The sequence below is a fragment of the Acomys russatus genome, chromosome 23 (assembly GCF_903995435.1).
Source record: "Acomys russatus chromosome 23, mAcoRus1.1, whole genome shotgun sequence".
Lineage (NCBI taxonomy): Eukaryota > Metazoa > Chordata > Mammalia > Rodentia > Muridae > Acomys > Acomys russatus.
In genome coordinates this window covers 4,135,702-4,148,569 of record NC_067159.1, presented here as the reverse complement: position 1 = coordinate 4,148,569, position 12,868 = coordinate 4,135,702, and the positions used below count along the sequence as shown (strand labels likewise).

At 50.4% G+C, this 12,868-nt stretch overlaps 1 protein-coding gene across 3 annotated transcripts in view; it reads left to right on the top strand.

Annotated features, from left to right (window-relative positions):
• Ptgfrn (prostaglandin F2 receptor inhibitor) overlaps positions 1 to 12,868 on the top strand; it is a 70,824-nt gene that overhangs the window by 28,748 nt on the left and 29,208 nt on the right. For all 3 annotated transcript variants that reach the window (XM_051165459.1, XM_051165460.1, XM_051165458.1), the window contains exons 2-4: positions 1,437 to 1,805; positions 4,772 to 5,185; positions 8,954 to 9,334. In XM_051165459.1, the coding sequence (XP_051021416.1) occupies positions 1,437 to 1,805; positions 4,772 to 5,185; positions 8,954 to 9,334 (1,164 nt within the window). The remainder of the gene's footprint in view (positions 1 to 1,436; positions 1,806 to 4,771; positions 5,186 to 8,953; positions 9,335 to 12,868) is intronic.

Below are 12,868 nucleotides of genomic sequence, written 5' to 3'. Positions count from 1 at the left end.
TAAGGCCGGGAGGGAGGATCGGGCCTGCCTCGCCGAGCTCGTGCTGGCTGCCTGCCAATCTTTGGTGTTCTCGGTCCTTAGATGCATCACCTTGATCTCTCCCTTCATCACTGTGCAGTATTCTCCTTATGTGTCCAAATTAGCTCCCTTTTAAGGACACCAGTCATACTGGTTCAGGGGCCTACCCTCTGCCATATGACCACATCACAGCTTGCCTGACGACATCTTCTGTGACCCTGTTCCCAATTAAGGTGGTGCTCTGACATATTGGATTTCGGCATTCAGCCTAAGAATTTTGTGTGAGGCACACAGAGCAACTCATAATGGATGATAGGAATACAATAGCGACAATAAAAGGCCCCATCATATTGAAACCCTATTACTTAAGCTGAATGTTCTGTTTTATTAGCTCATGATTCCATCTCATCTCATTTTATAATCAAGGAAGCCAAGCTAAGACAGAGTTGACTCTGATCTCCTTGGTTCAGAGCCTGTGCTGTCTCCTGTTAAGGCTCATTCCTCCACCTGTTTGTAGACTATCAAGAGAAATGCGGTTAATCGTTCTAAATGGAAGTGCAAAAGCCAGATCATAAACGCTCCAACATTGTGCTGAAGGAAGTTCACTGTAGCAAGGCCTTCTGAAGGGACTTGGAGGTGTCTATCCCTCAGGGGCCTGCTGCAGAGGTCTGCGGCTCACAGACTCTCCTGGCAGGTGAAGCTGTCCGCCCTGTCCACCACACGCCTCTCCCACCACAGGCTGCTGAGTTCCTGGCAGCACCAGGCAGCCTCCCTCCCTCTGAGCTTTCCCTTCCGCCTTCTGAATTTAGATCAGGGCAAAGAGTGGAGAGAAGGAAATGAGCCAGAAAATAGAAAATTAATACTTGGTGGAATTGTCATATTTTAAAAATAATTTATAGCCAATGTCAGATAACAGGAGCTAAATCATTTTATCAGCAGGCTGCTCTAGGATTTGAAAATTGGCATCCATCATTATAAATCGGGTCTTGGGAGTGGTCTCCAGGGATGAAGGTTGATGTGGGATGGGCAGAAGTATGAATGCGTGCTTAGCTATGTCCTTTTCTTAATCATAGAGCCTTTCCATATCCCATTGCATGTAACAGTATGTTAAATGCTTACCAGAAGAGACAAAGCCCTTCGAGGCCATGGTTAGCCCACTTTTCATATCTAGTCTGCCTGTCAGCCCTGGGAAACTGGTTGTGCGGAGGGCGTTCATTTCAAGGTGCTGCTTCCCAACCCATAATTTCAGGGATGGCTTAATCCCCGTCTACAGAGTCCATTTTCTTAGAGATTCAGATGCCACCCTCTGCCCTAACCCCCCCAGCCCCCACCCCAGCCATGCATCCTTCAGATGTCACTTTCATACAGAGAAGGTCCTCCGTGACTAAAGGCCCACCTTTCGCTTCCTGTCGTTACAGCTGTCTGTCGCGGGCGTGTGGTGAGAGTCCCCTCGGGCACCCTGGTTCGGGTGGTAGGCACCGAGCTGGTGATCCCTTGCAATGTCAGTGACTATGACGGCCCCAGCGAGCAAAACTTTGACTGGAGCTTCTCGACTTCGGGGAGCAGCTTTGTGGAGCTTGCCAGCACTTGGGAGGTGGGCTTCCCCGCGCAGCAGTACCGGGAGCGGCTGCAGCGGGGTGACATCCTGCTGAGGAGAACTGCCAATGACGCTGTGGAACTGCACATAAAGAACGTCCAGCCCTCCGACCAAGGCCACTACAAGTGCTCAACCCCGAGCACAGACGCCACTGTCCAGGGCAACTATGAGGATACAGTGCAGGTTAAAGGTACAGTCTTCACAAGGGGCCAGGCCTTCTTCTACCATCCTGCTGCTGCAAAGAGACTCGGTTCACCTGTCCCTTGCAATAGTGGGATCTTATCTGATGATAGACCAAGGGTGGACCAGCTGACCCCTGGCAGCCCCTTCTCCTCTCCCGGTGTCTATCTGATGATGCATCCCATGGCCAATGAGTTTTAGGTACCGTGGCGTGGTCACCTGTGAGAATCCAACTCTGGAACCAGCTTGCCTGTGCAGTCAGCTCCTGGCTCTGCCACTTGTCAGCTAATGGCTCCAGGCTCCCTCTGTGCCTCTCCTTCCTCTGTCCAACAGAGCCTGCCTTAAAAGATGTGCGGGCAAGAGAGCTAACCCAAGCCAGGCCTCTCCAGCTGTGTCATAGCAAGTGTTCAGCTTAGAGACAAGCTGGCAGGCATCACTGTGAGGTTCAGCTCTCTGTGGGAGAGATAATACCTGTTTGCATCGGGAGTTGTACTTGGTGCTTAGACGAAAAGCCATGTGGTTACTGCCATTCATGCACCCAGCTGCGCAGAGTTGACATCGTAGGCATCTGGAGTGTCTTGAGTTTGGGTGTTCCCTGCCTTCCAAGTGCTGTTGGGTTTGCTCACACATTGTTATCTGAATCCACTGAAGAAGGCAGGACAGGCTGTTTGCCTAATTTACACATGAGATGGAAGAGCATAGGTTAATTGCTTGCTTAAAACGATGTGGCTCATTAGGGAGTGAGCAAAAAGGGGCCGTTTTAATCTGAGGCTAACAAACAGAAACATTATTATGATTATTATTAATTGTACATTTGTTTGTGCCCTGTCTTGTTTCTGAAAATATGTGTTTCAGGGCAGGCGTGTGTAAGTAATGATAATAGGAGAGGAGTGGGCTGCCCAGGCGGCCACCCTCTGTCTTAGTTGGTAGCAACTGCTAGATCTCAGCCGTTGCTGCTCCTTTACCAGACCATGAGGATGACATGTCAGCCATGCCATCAAGCACCTGCCAAAGCATTAAGCCATCTTCCTGTAAAAGGTACAGAGCGTAGCTGGCTATGGTGGCACACACCTGTAATCCCAGCACTTGGGAAGCTGAGGCAGGAGAATTGAAAGTTTGAGGCTAGCCTGGGTTGGGCTGTGTATTAAGTTCAAAGCCAGCCTAAGCTACGTAGTGCGAGTCCATCTGAGAACGGGAGGTTTGGGGCATAGGAAACTTGAAAATCTGCGGTAGTGGTTGCTTAGATATGCCTGGCCCTGGTTTGACATCTATAACTGGAGGGGGGTAGGGGGTGGTTCATGACTTCCATAAGACATTTTTGCACAGAGTTAAACAATACAATAAATACATCACCCCTCCATCAGGTCATTGTGATTTATTATGAGAAGCAGGAAGGTGACAGAAAAGCCCCCCCCCCACCCCCTCTTCATATCTCCCCATTTCTTATAGTCTTTGAAGGCAGGAGAAGTGAGGGGAGGCTTTTCTTGGCCCAGGCTAGCAGAAGGACAGCATGAGGGAGGCTGGCTGCCTGGCTGGCTGCCCAGGTGGAGTCCATGGCAGGAGCTAGACGTGGGCCAGCATGTGTCTGGCCTTGAGCTCACGGGTCCTGAAGCTGTCCACGCTTCTCCTCCGCAAGGAACTGGCCTCGAGAATGAAGCCATGCTCTCTGTACTGGGAGGCCACTGTTTTTAGTTTTGTGGAAGAGATGGGCCTGTGGGAAGCGTTCTTTTAAAGGAGTAACGGTTTCTGTTACCTGGACTAATCCCTTTCCAAGTGCATAATCTAGGGAAAAGCCAAAGAGATACGATGGGTTGTGACACTCAAAGAGCCGCGTATGTAGCTCCTGGTGAGCTTGGAAGGTTTTCCCGGCCCTCAGCAGACAGCGCCCGCCTGACTCCACCAGATCACCAGCATCCGTCACTGTCACTTCTTCTCAACCTATTCCCTTTTCTAGACTGTTGAAGTGGTGTATAGTGAGAATTCTGGGATTTTGGTTTCTTTAAAAAAAAAAACAAAAACACAGAAATATTATAAGACCGTTTTGTTTTAATACCAGGTCCGGGGGTATATATGACTTGCCTCGTGCTCTAACAGAGGCATGGTTTTGCCAGCTGTGGATAGTTTTTGTGATTGTGTGACGTTTGGAATTCTGGGAGCTTTTCAGAGAGCATATAAATGCTATGGCCCCCTAGAGGAGCGGTTGGTGGTTTGTGGTTGTTCAGGGAGGCGGGGTTGCCTGCACTTTGTTAATAGTTGTGCTCAAAGAAGAAATTAGATTCAAGGATCTCTCTCGCTCTCTCTCTCTCTTTCCCCTCTTCTTTTTTCTCTCCTATCCAGTGATAGGGGGTAAAACCGGGGGGGGGGGGGAGGAATAAAGGGTGAGAAAAAGAAGAACCCACAAAGTAGCTAAGACAAGCTACAGTGGTGGCTTCTTCCGGTAGCAGAACCTTCAGCGCTTCTTGTCCCTTCCTGTCCTGTGGGTGTGCTCTGCCCAGGACACAAGCCCAGGGTAGCACCTGCCGTCACTTCTCCCTGGAGATCTTGACTCTTGGCAGCTGCCTTGTCTCTAGCCTGTAGGCTCCTCCTCCAGCCCCGTGTTCTAACCAAAGGATTATCTGGCAGTCACGGGGCACTCTTGTTGACTCCGTGACGTAGGTACAGTCATCGTCACCCTTTCTAGGAAACTGAGGCACAGAGGGAGGAATAACCTGCGTCCTGGTGACAGAAGCACCATAAACCTATTGTAGCTGGATTTTTGTTTTTTGTTTTTTGTTTTTTTTCAACTCAGAAAGCTATTTGAGATGGTGGGTGGCCCAGGAGGGTGACTTGCCCTCCAGGTTTTAAAATGGAGGGAAGAATCTTTTGTGGGTAGCTACCATAGCTCATGGTCAGGGTCATGGAAGGTAACCTGTTCTTCCCTTATGGGGTAGGACTGTTGGTGACCACTGACTGACATCTTCCCTCTGTCCTCCACAGTTCTGGCAGATGCCCTGGTGGTGGGCCCCAGCTCTCGGCCTCCTCCGGGCCTGAGCCTGCGTGAGGGGGAGCCTTTTGAGTTGCGATGTATCGCATCTACCATGTCACCATTGCACACTCACCTGGCGCTTCGGTGGGAACTGCACCGTGGCCCAGTGCATCGCAGCATCCTAGCCCTAAGCCACGAGGGCAGGTTTCATCCAGGCCTTGGCTATGAGCAGCGCTACCACAGTGGGGACGTACGCCTGGACACAGTGGGCAGTGACGCCTACCGTCTCTCTGTGGCCCGGGCGCTGTCCGCAGACCAGGGTTCCTACAGGTGTGTGGTCAGCGAGTGGATCACAGAGCAAGGCAACTGGCAAGAAATCCAAGAAAAAGCTGTGGAGGTGGCTACTGTGGTGATCCAGCCGACAGGTGAGCTTTTGAAAATGATGTCGCCCCTGATTGGGACCAATGACCATGCATGGGAAGCCCAGAAAAGGATTGCCCCTGCCTCCGCTGTGTGTGAAGGGAGTGGAGTGGTGTTGGTAGCTTAAAGAATACATTGATTAGAGCTGAGATATGCTTCCCTGCTGTGTTTTGGGAGCTTGGGCTGTTGCTTACCTTGTATAGGAAGGTTCCTGTCTGACTCAGAGGTCTAGAATGGTGTCCTATCAGGTACCTGGTGTTCCCTGGGGCAGTGGGTGGATCCACCTACACTTAAATGCTTTCGCTTTTTCTTGTTTCTTGTTTTCTACTTCCTTGAGCCCTTCCGGTCTGCCTTCCCTGCTGCCTGTGAGTTGTGTGTGTGGCTGGCTGTGTGTGTGTGTGATTGCTCTTGTGCATCCCCTGGACCTGCCTTCCCATCCCCCATCAGTTCCAATCCCCTACCAAGGCACAGACACCCCCAAGGACCAGGCCTCTTCTTGCTTCCTATGTCATACATGTTCCAGAAAGCCCAGCCATGGTCCATATACACTTATGCTTGTTTTATAATTTATAAAATATACCCCTTTTGAAAGTCCCTAACTACAGAAAAAAGAAGACAGAAGGGCACATTAGGAAGTGTATACAAACAGAAGAGAAACAAGAGAGAGAACCAACCATTATTGACTTAACTGTAAGACAAGCATTGGGAGGGAGCCTGCGTGTGCTCATGCTATGCTGGGCTCTGGGCTTAGAGGTACTGCAGGCTAAATCCCAGGTCAGTGGAGCCTGTACCTTCAGCAGGACAGAGTACGAAGAAACCATTGCAGGCTAATGTGTGTGCTCGGATGTCTAGGATAGCGGAGGCTCATGCCTCCCGGGAGACCTTGGCTGGGCTCATTCCCGGCTCAGGAATGTTCACTGGGAACTGTTCACTGGGAAGGAAAGCAGGAAGCCATAACCAGTGATTGTTTTTGCAACTTGCATGGTTCTGGGCAGCGTTCCTCGAATCTGAAAGTGGGTGTGAACATCTTCATAAGTGACTGGTGGCAGCTGAGACATGGCCGTCACTGTGGGCCCTGGCTCCATTGGCTGCGGGAATGACTCGCCTCATGGACTAAGGTCACCTTCTCTAGCTGAAGTATTTGTCCTGTGGAGTCTGCCATAGGAAACCTCCAGCTCTCCAGTGTGCATCAGACAACTATTACAATGAGGCAGGCGGAGGAAAGAGCTTAGCTTGGCAGCAAGTTCTGCCATTTGGTGGAGGAATTTCATTGGTAAACACAGTCCCGGTTCCGCAAACCCCGTAGCATTTAGTTAATAGGATTGGGACTCAAGACTCTCAGGCAGGTTATAGCGGCCAGCACCCACCCGAGCCTGAGGCTTCACCATCCTCTCTGGCCTTGAGCCCAGCACCTTCCATCTGCTAGGGAAGCACCCATTGCTTAGCTCTGTTACTCTTTTATTTTGGACCTTGCTAGTTTGTTCCTGCTGGCCTTGAACTTGTGTTCTTCTAGCCTCGGCTTCTGGAATAGCGAGGATCGCAGGCTTGCGCCAGCACACGTGGCCTTGTGATCTTTCTGTGTGTGCTGGGCCTCTTTGGCACTCTTTTGAAGCCTGTAACTCTCTTAGTTCATGAATGGGCGAAGAATTACACTGAAGCAGTTATCAAACTATCGTGAAGACAAGTTGTTTTATACTAACACTGTGTGTCATTATTAACACACGGGTGGTAAACCATGTTGGCAGTCCTAACAACCATTGTAATTTCTAGGGAGCGGTGGAGACAAATGGTGTGTCGGATGCCTACAACCACTGTAAAGTGGTGTCAGAAGCCCTGTTAGCTTCCGTTGGTGACCAAGCCCCAGGAATACTATACCACCTGTTGCTTATTTCCACAAAGGGAGGAGGAGCCACATATCAGCTCAGTGAAGGTTAATGAAAGTAAAAGTAGGAACAAGTTTTCCCCGCCACATTCATAAACTCTCTAAATCCTCTGTGAACTGTAAGCTAAGAATCACCATGCTTAGCCAGGCATGGTGGGGCACGCCTTTAATCCCAGCACTCGGGAGGCAGAGGCAGGCAGATGGCTGTGAATTCGAGGCCAGCCTGGTCTACAAAGTGAGTCCAGGACAGCCAAGGCTACACAGAGAAACCCTGTCTCAAAAACAAAAACAAAAACAAAACAAACAAAAAAAAGAATCACCGTGCTTGAGGTTAATGAGCTCCCTGTGTGTGCCCTCTCTCTCCCTCTTCCCTCTCTCCCTCCACCCTTGTGGCCCCTTCTCTCTATTTATGTTTTTAGACAGAGTCTTCCTATCCTGAAACTCACAGGTTTATCTGGAACTCACAGAGACCTGCCTGCCTCTGCCTCATAAGTGCGGGATGGCGGGCGTGCCCCACCGTGCCCGGCAGGATGGCGGGCGTGCCCCACTGTGCCCCGCATAGGAGTGATGGTCTTTTGCTTCTTATTAACCTCTGCACTGGCTCCCTCTCCTCCCAGCTTGCTTCATTTCATCTCCAATTGCTAAACGCCTAAACCCAGAGCATATGGTGTGTGTGTATGTGTGTGTGTGTGTGTGTGTGTGTGTGTGTGTGTGTGTGTGTGTGTGTGTGTGTGTGTGTGTGTGTATGTGTGTGTGTGTGTGTGTGTGTATGTATCCATCCATCCCATGACTTGTTTAGCCACTTTCACTGAGAAAAGTGCAAAGTTGACTACACAGCTGAAGAGATGTGGCTGCCAATATTTCTGGACCCCAGGAATGCATTTCTTGTTCTTTAAAGAGGAGAGAGAGCGAAGAACAAATTACTTTCAAACTCTTTCTCTCCATCCCATGGTTAGCGATATGACTTGGGCTGTGTGTTTTCTGAACTGGGCACCAGTCTTTGCCCCCGAGCCTCCCAGGAACAGCAGAGGTTGCTGAGTGGATTTTGCTAGAAGATAGAGACTTGACTCCAGAGGGAGGCATTGCGTCTGTCATTTAGTGACAGTTACCATGGCATCACTGTAACGTGAATGTTTCCACTCTGATCACAGATCTTGACATCAACGAAACAAAACAAAGCTAACAAACAAACAAAAAACCCTGAATAGAATATAATATTTCCATTTAAAAGTTTCGGCAACCGGATGCTGAACAAGACCTTTCTGGAGTCTGTGACACCCATTACTTCAAGGTTTCACCTAACGATAGCTGGCTTTTAGCTGTTGCCCGCCAGGAGAGGACAGTAGCATGGGGAACACGGGACCCACTGGGTTTGGGGTTTAGAGCATGTCCCATGCGTGACTTTCCGCTGGGCATATCTGATGAAACGATATAGTCTGTATACATTACGTCGCGAAGGACTGACTCGTGGGGCAATTGTCTGGTTTCACTTTCCTGGCTCCTCATCAAGGATTTTCCACTCCCACCCCCACGGTGCTGGGGCCAGTTATGCCAGAGGGGAGCTGTAGCATGGAGCTGTTGTGCCTCAGCCTCCATATCAGTAAAATGACCATAATAGTACCCAGCTCGTGTTATTTTCAGAATTCACGTACAGTAAATACATCAAAGCCATAGAAGTGTTGTGTTTGCTGGTGCTCACACCAATTTAGTGTGTGTCGTGAATGTATTCATTAACTGTTCCTCCAGCACTTACAACTGCACAAGCCTTCTAATTTTACACCATAAATCAGCCTAAAAGGGGGTGATCGAGAGGGAGGTACGGAGAAGGGGAGATCTTAGAAGGGGGCAAACACCACTTGACCACTTGATAGACTTGTCTTTTCTCCTCTAGCTCTGCAGTTGGCTGTGCCCAGGACAGTGTCCGTGACTGAAGGAAAAGACCTGGACCTTTCTTGTAACATCACCACAGACCGTGTGGATGATGTCCGGCCCGAGGTGACATGGTACTTCAAAAAGACACCGGATACCTCCTTGCTTGCCTCGCACATGCTGGCTCGGCTGGACCGGGATTCTCTGGTACACAGTTCACCGCACGTTGCCCTCAGCCATGTGGATACCCGCTCCTACCATCTACTGGTGCGAGATGTCAGCAAGGAAAACTCTGGGTACTACCTCTGCCTTGTGGCCCTCTGGGCTCCAGGGCACAACAGGAGCTGGCACAAGGTGGCAGAGACTGTGTCTGCCCCGTCCAGTGTAAGCGTGACCTGGCTAGGTGAGTAGCTTGAAAAGCGCCTCTTAGCCTCTCTGCTCAATCCTTCCTGTGCGCTCCGGAAGTGTGTGGTGTGCTGGGCAGCCGGCCTCATTTCGATGTTTGGATCACACAGGTGCCCTTGAGCTCCTCGGCTCCCAGGCTGTTGGGAAGCCAGGCAGTCTGACGCGCTCTGGCCAGCAAAGGTCTGGAAAGCGTAGTAATGTTTGCTGAAGTGTGCCCTTGGAGGAGGGTGTAGCCTCTTTTGTGTTGAGAGCTAAGCTGGATGCCTCTTGGCAGTGTCAAGGACAGCCAGTCTCTTCTTAGATTCCTCAGCCTTTCTGCCCTGGGCTAGTGCTCCCTGAAGGTTGTGGAGAGAGCAGTCACCTCCTCCAGCTAATAAAGAGTGTCTTCTGTCTCTGCTGCCCTGGACCCCCATGGTGGTTTTATCTGCAGAGACAGTTTGCACCTCTCTGTCTCTCCTCAGGCTCTCAGCTCAGGTGATGACCCAGCTGGAGGGGCAGAGGTGTCACCTCACCCCATGTTTTTATAGCAGCTTGTAACATGTGGCGGAAGACTACTGGTGTGTCCTCACAGTGTCACCCCAGTTGTCATCTATGGGATCCCTGGAGTGCCCTTCCCTTGTCATGTATGTGGTTATGGCCATATTCTACCTTGTCATACGTGAACTGATGTGTCATCATCTTGTCGTCACCTCTCTGGAGAGTGCTCACTTTAAAATGTGTGTGCTCCTAGGAAGTCCTCCTTCCTAATGCATGTGCTCCTAGGGGTCCTCACTTTACCATGTGTGCTCCCCGCTGTCCTCAGCTTTTCATGTGTGTGCTCCCCGCTGTCCTCAGCTTTTCATGTGTGTGCTCCCCGCTGTCCTCAGCTTTTCATGTGTGTGCTCCCCACTGTTCTTAGCTTTTCATGTGTGTGCTTCCCACTGTCCTCAGCTTTTCATGTGTATGCTCCCGCTGTCCTCAGCTTTTCATGTGTATGCTCCCGCTGTCCTCAGCTTTTCATGTGTGTGCTCCCTGCTGTCCTCAGCTTTTCATGTGTGTGTTCCCCACTGTCCTCAGCTTTTCATGTGTGTGCTCCCCGCTGTCCTTAGCTTTTCATGTGTGTGCTCCCCACTGTCCTTAGCTTTTCATGTGTGTGCTCCTCACTGTCCTCAGCTTTTCATGTGTGTGCTCCCCACTGTCCTCAGCTTTTCATGCGTGTGCTCCCCGCTGTCCTCAGTTTATTATGCAGGTGTTCCCCACTGCCTTCATTGTATCATGTATGCACTCCTGGCTGGCCTCACTTTATTGTGCACGTGTGCTCCCTGGTGTCCTTACTCTGCCATGTGTGTGCTCCCTGACAAGCCCTCACTGCGCTATGTTTGTTCTTTGGTGTCCTTACTGTATCATTTACATAATTCCTACCATGTCTTCTGCCTCATCTTACACAACAATTGCTGGTTTTGTCCAGACTTTCTCCTCTTTTTCCTATGCATCTGCCCACTGGGAGGAGTGTTACTAGCTCCTCCCTTTGTTCATCAGGACTTGAAATTGAAATTCAGCTTAGGTGTGGGAGGGGGCGGTAGCACCCCACCTGCACCATTTCCCCAGGGGTGAAGCCCAAGGTCAGCTCCTTCTCTGTCTGATGCCAACCCCACCCCTGCGTGTGCACGTCCTCAGCCAACCCCACCCCTGCGCGTGCACGTCCTCAGCGCCGGTGTAGCTCTTCTCTGTGGCATTGAGATCCCCGGCTGCCTCAAGGCTGAGGTCCCTGTCTGTCTGTCTGTCCCTAATAAGCCTTTCTTTGGCACAGATGGGAACTTGGCAAGTGGTGATGGGGGCGCAGGGGAAAGAGGCGTTAAGAGAGTAAGCTGTAGGGAAAGTCTAATCAGGACTGAGAGACGGGGTGAGTGGGGTGTGGGGGTGGTAGTCGGCCCCCTGTGAGCAAAGTGGTACTTTGATATCTGAAAAGTAAAAGGGGCAGGCTTATCTGAAAAGCTTTCATTCCCTCAGTCAGAAGCCTGCGCTCGAGACGCACCATCAAGTCCTGCGCTGGAACAGTGTTGGCCCAGCTAGGGCTGTCCTTAGCAACCCTCAAAATAAAACAGATGTTGTCAGTACCAAGAGAAGAGTGTTCATCTCTGGAGCCAGATCTGCCTCACAGCTCTGATCCTGCTGCACTGTGTGGCGCTGTCAAATCCCCACTCTGCCTCTCCCCCCCACCAGCCCCTCTCCCCTCCCCTCTAACTTCTGAATCCTAGCTCCGGGATTTTTTTTTTTTTTTTGTAATGCTGCCTGCACTCCAATTTGAGGGCTTCTTTGAAGTCCTGGTGTACTGATCCCACATACCCTGGGGGAAGTAGAGGCGTTGTCAGACATCAGGGGCAAGCTCTGGGAGGGAATGGGCTTTGTAAGTAGAAGGGATTTATTGGTGACGTGTTCTCCAGAGACTGAGGAGAAATAACGAGGCTAAACTGTGGGAAAGACTCCCTTATTATCCTAAGGATCCTGTCATTTGTTTTCCTGCAGAGTGCCAGCACCATTTTTGAAAGACTTCACTGCACAACTCCAGTGCACACGGAACCCCAGACCTTCTCTTGCTTTCCGTGCAATAGGCACTCAATTAGTATTGACTGAGTGGGAAAATGCCAGCCCCAACATACAGATGATATAAAACCCATGCACACAAAAACCAGAGGCGTATGTAGGCATGGCCGTGGCCTAGAGTGTTCAGATACCCTTGCCCACACGTGGACTCACCAAAAGTGTAAAATGCTGTAAAAAAGCGACTGTGTTCTTCTCGTTCTTCCCAACCCTTCAGCCTGTTCCCTGTCTATGACTCATGCTCTGCAGCTGCTTGGACATTTGTCAGGAGACGACTCAGGCCTGAGTAGAGCCACACGCCTTTAGTCACAGTCTGCAGACTGCCCGGAAACTGAGGCAACCAGATGACCCTACATGTTGTCTCTAGAAATGTAATATGTACATTCCATCAAATGCACCTGGGAGCCTGTATAGGATAATGAAGGTGTATCCCCACCCCAAAAAAGCCAGGAAGATAGATTACCAACTAAATACATAGATCATCTTAGGTCGTGTGATGTAATGTTGTTGTCACAGAAGTATTGTTTAAAAAGGTTGGATCCCTGTACGGGTATGACACAACACTCGGTTTTGCACTTGGCATGTTACGAATTATACTTACCATTTATTGAACACTTGCTTTTCCCAGGTACCGACAGGGAACTTCATGTGCACTAAATGGTCGGGTGGGAAGTGCTGTGATCATCTTTGGGATCTTGTTTGGGATGGCTTAGAATTGTGACCTGAGTTAAGTCTGTCCCAAGGACTGGCATCATCTGTGGGGGATGTCTTAGGCTTTGAAAATCAGCTTCAGTGCCTGAGAAGGCCAAACTCAAGCAGTCTCTGCCGTCCTTGAGAGCCGCTGTGCTGGCAGATGAGGGGTGGGAACTGCTGAGGGCCTCTTGGGTCCCTCATGTTACTTGGGTCTGATAGTGATGGCCTGAAAGGTCAGGGGGCCTTCGCAGCAGGGCAG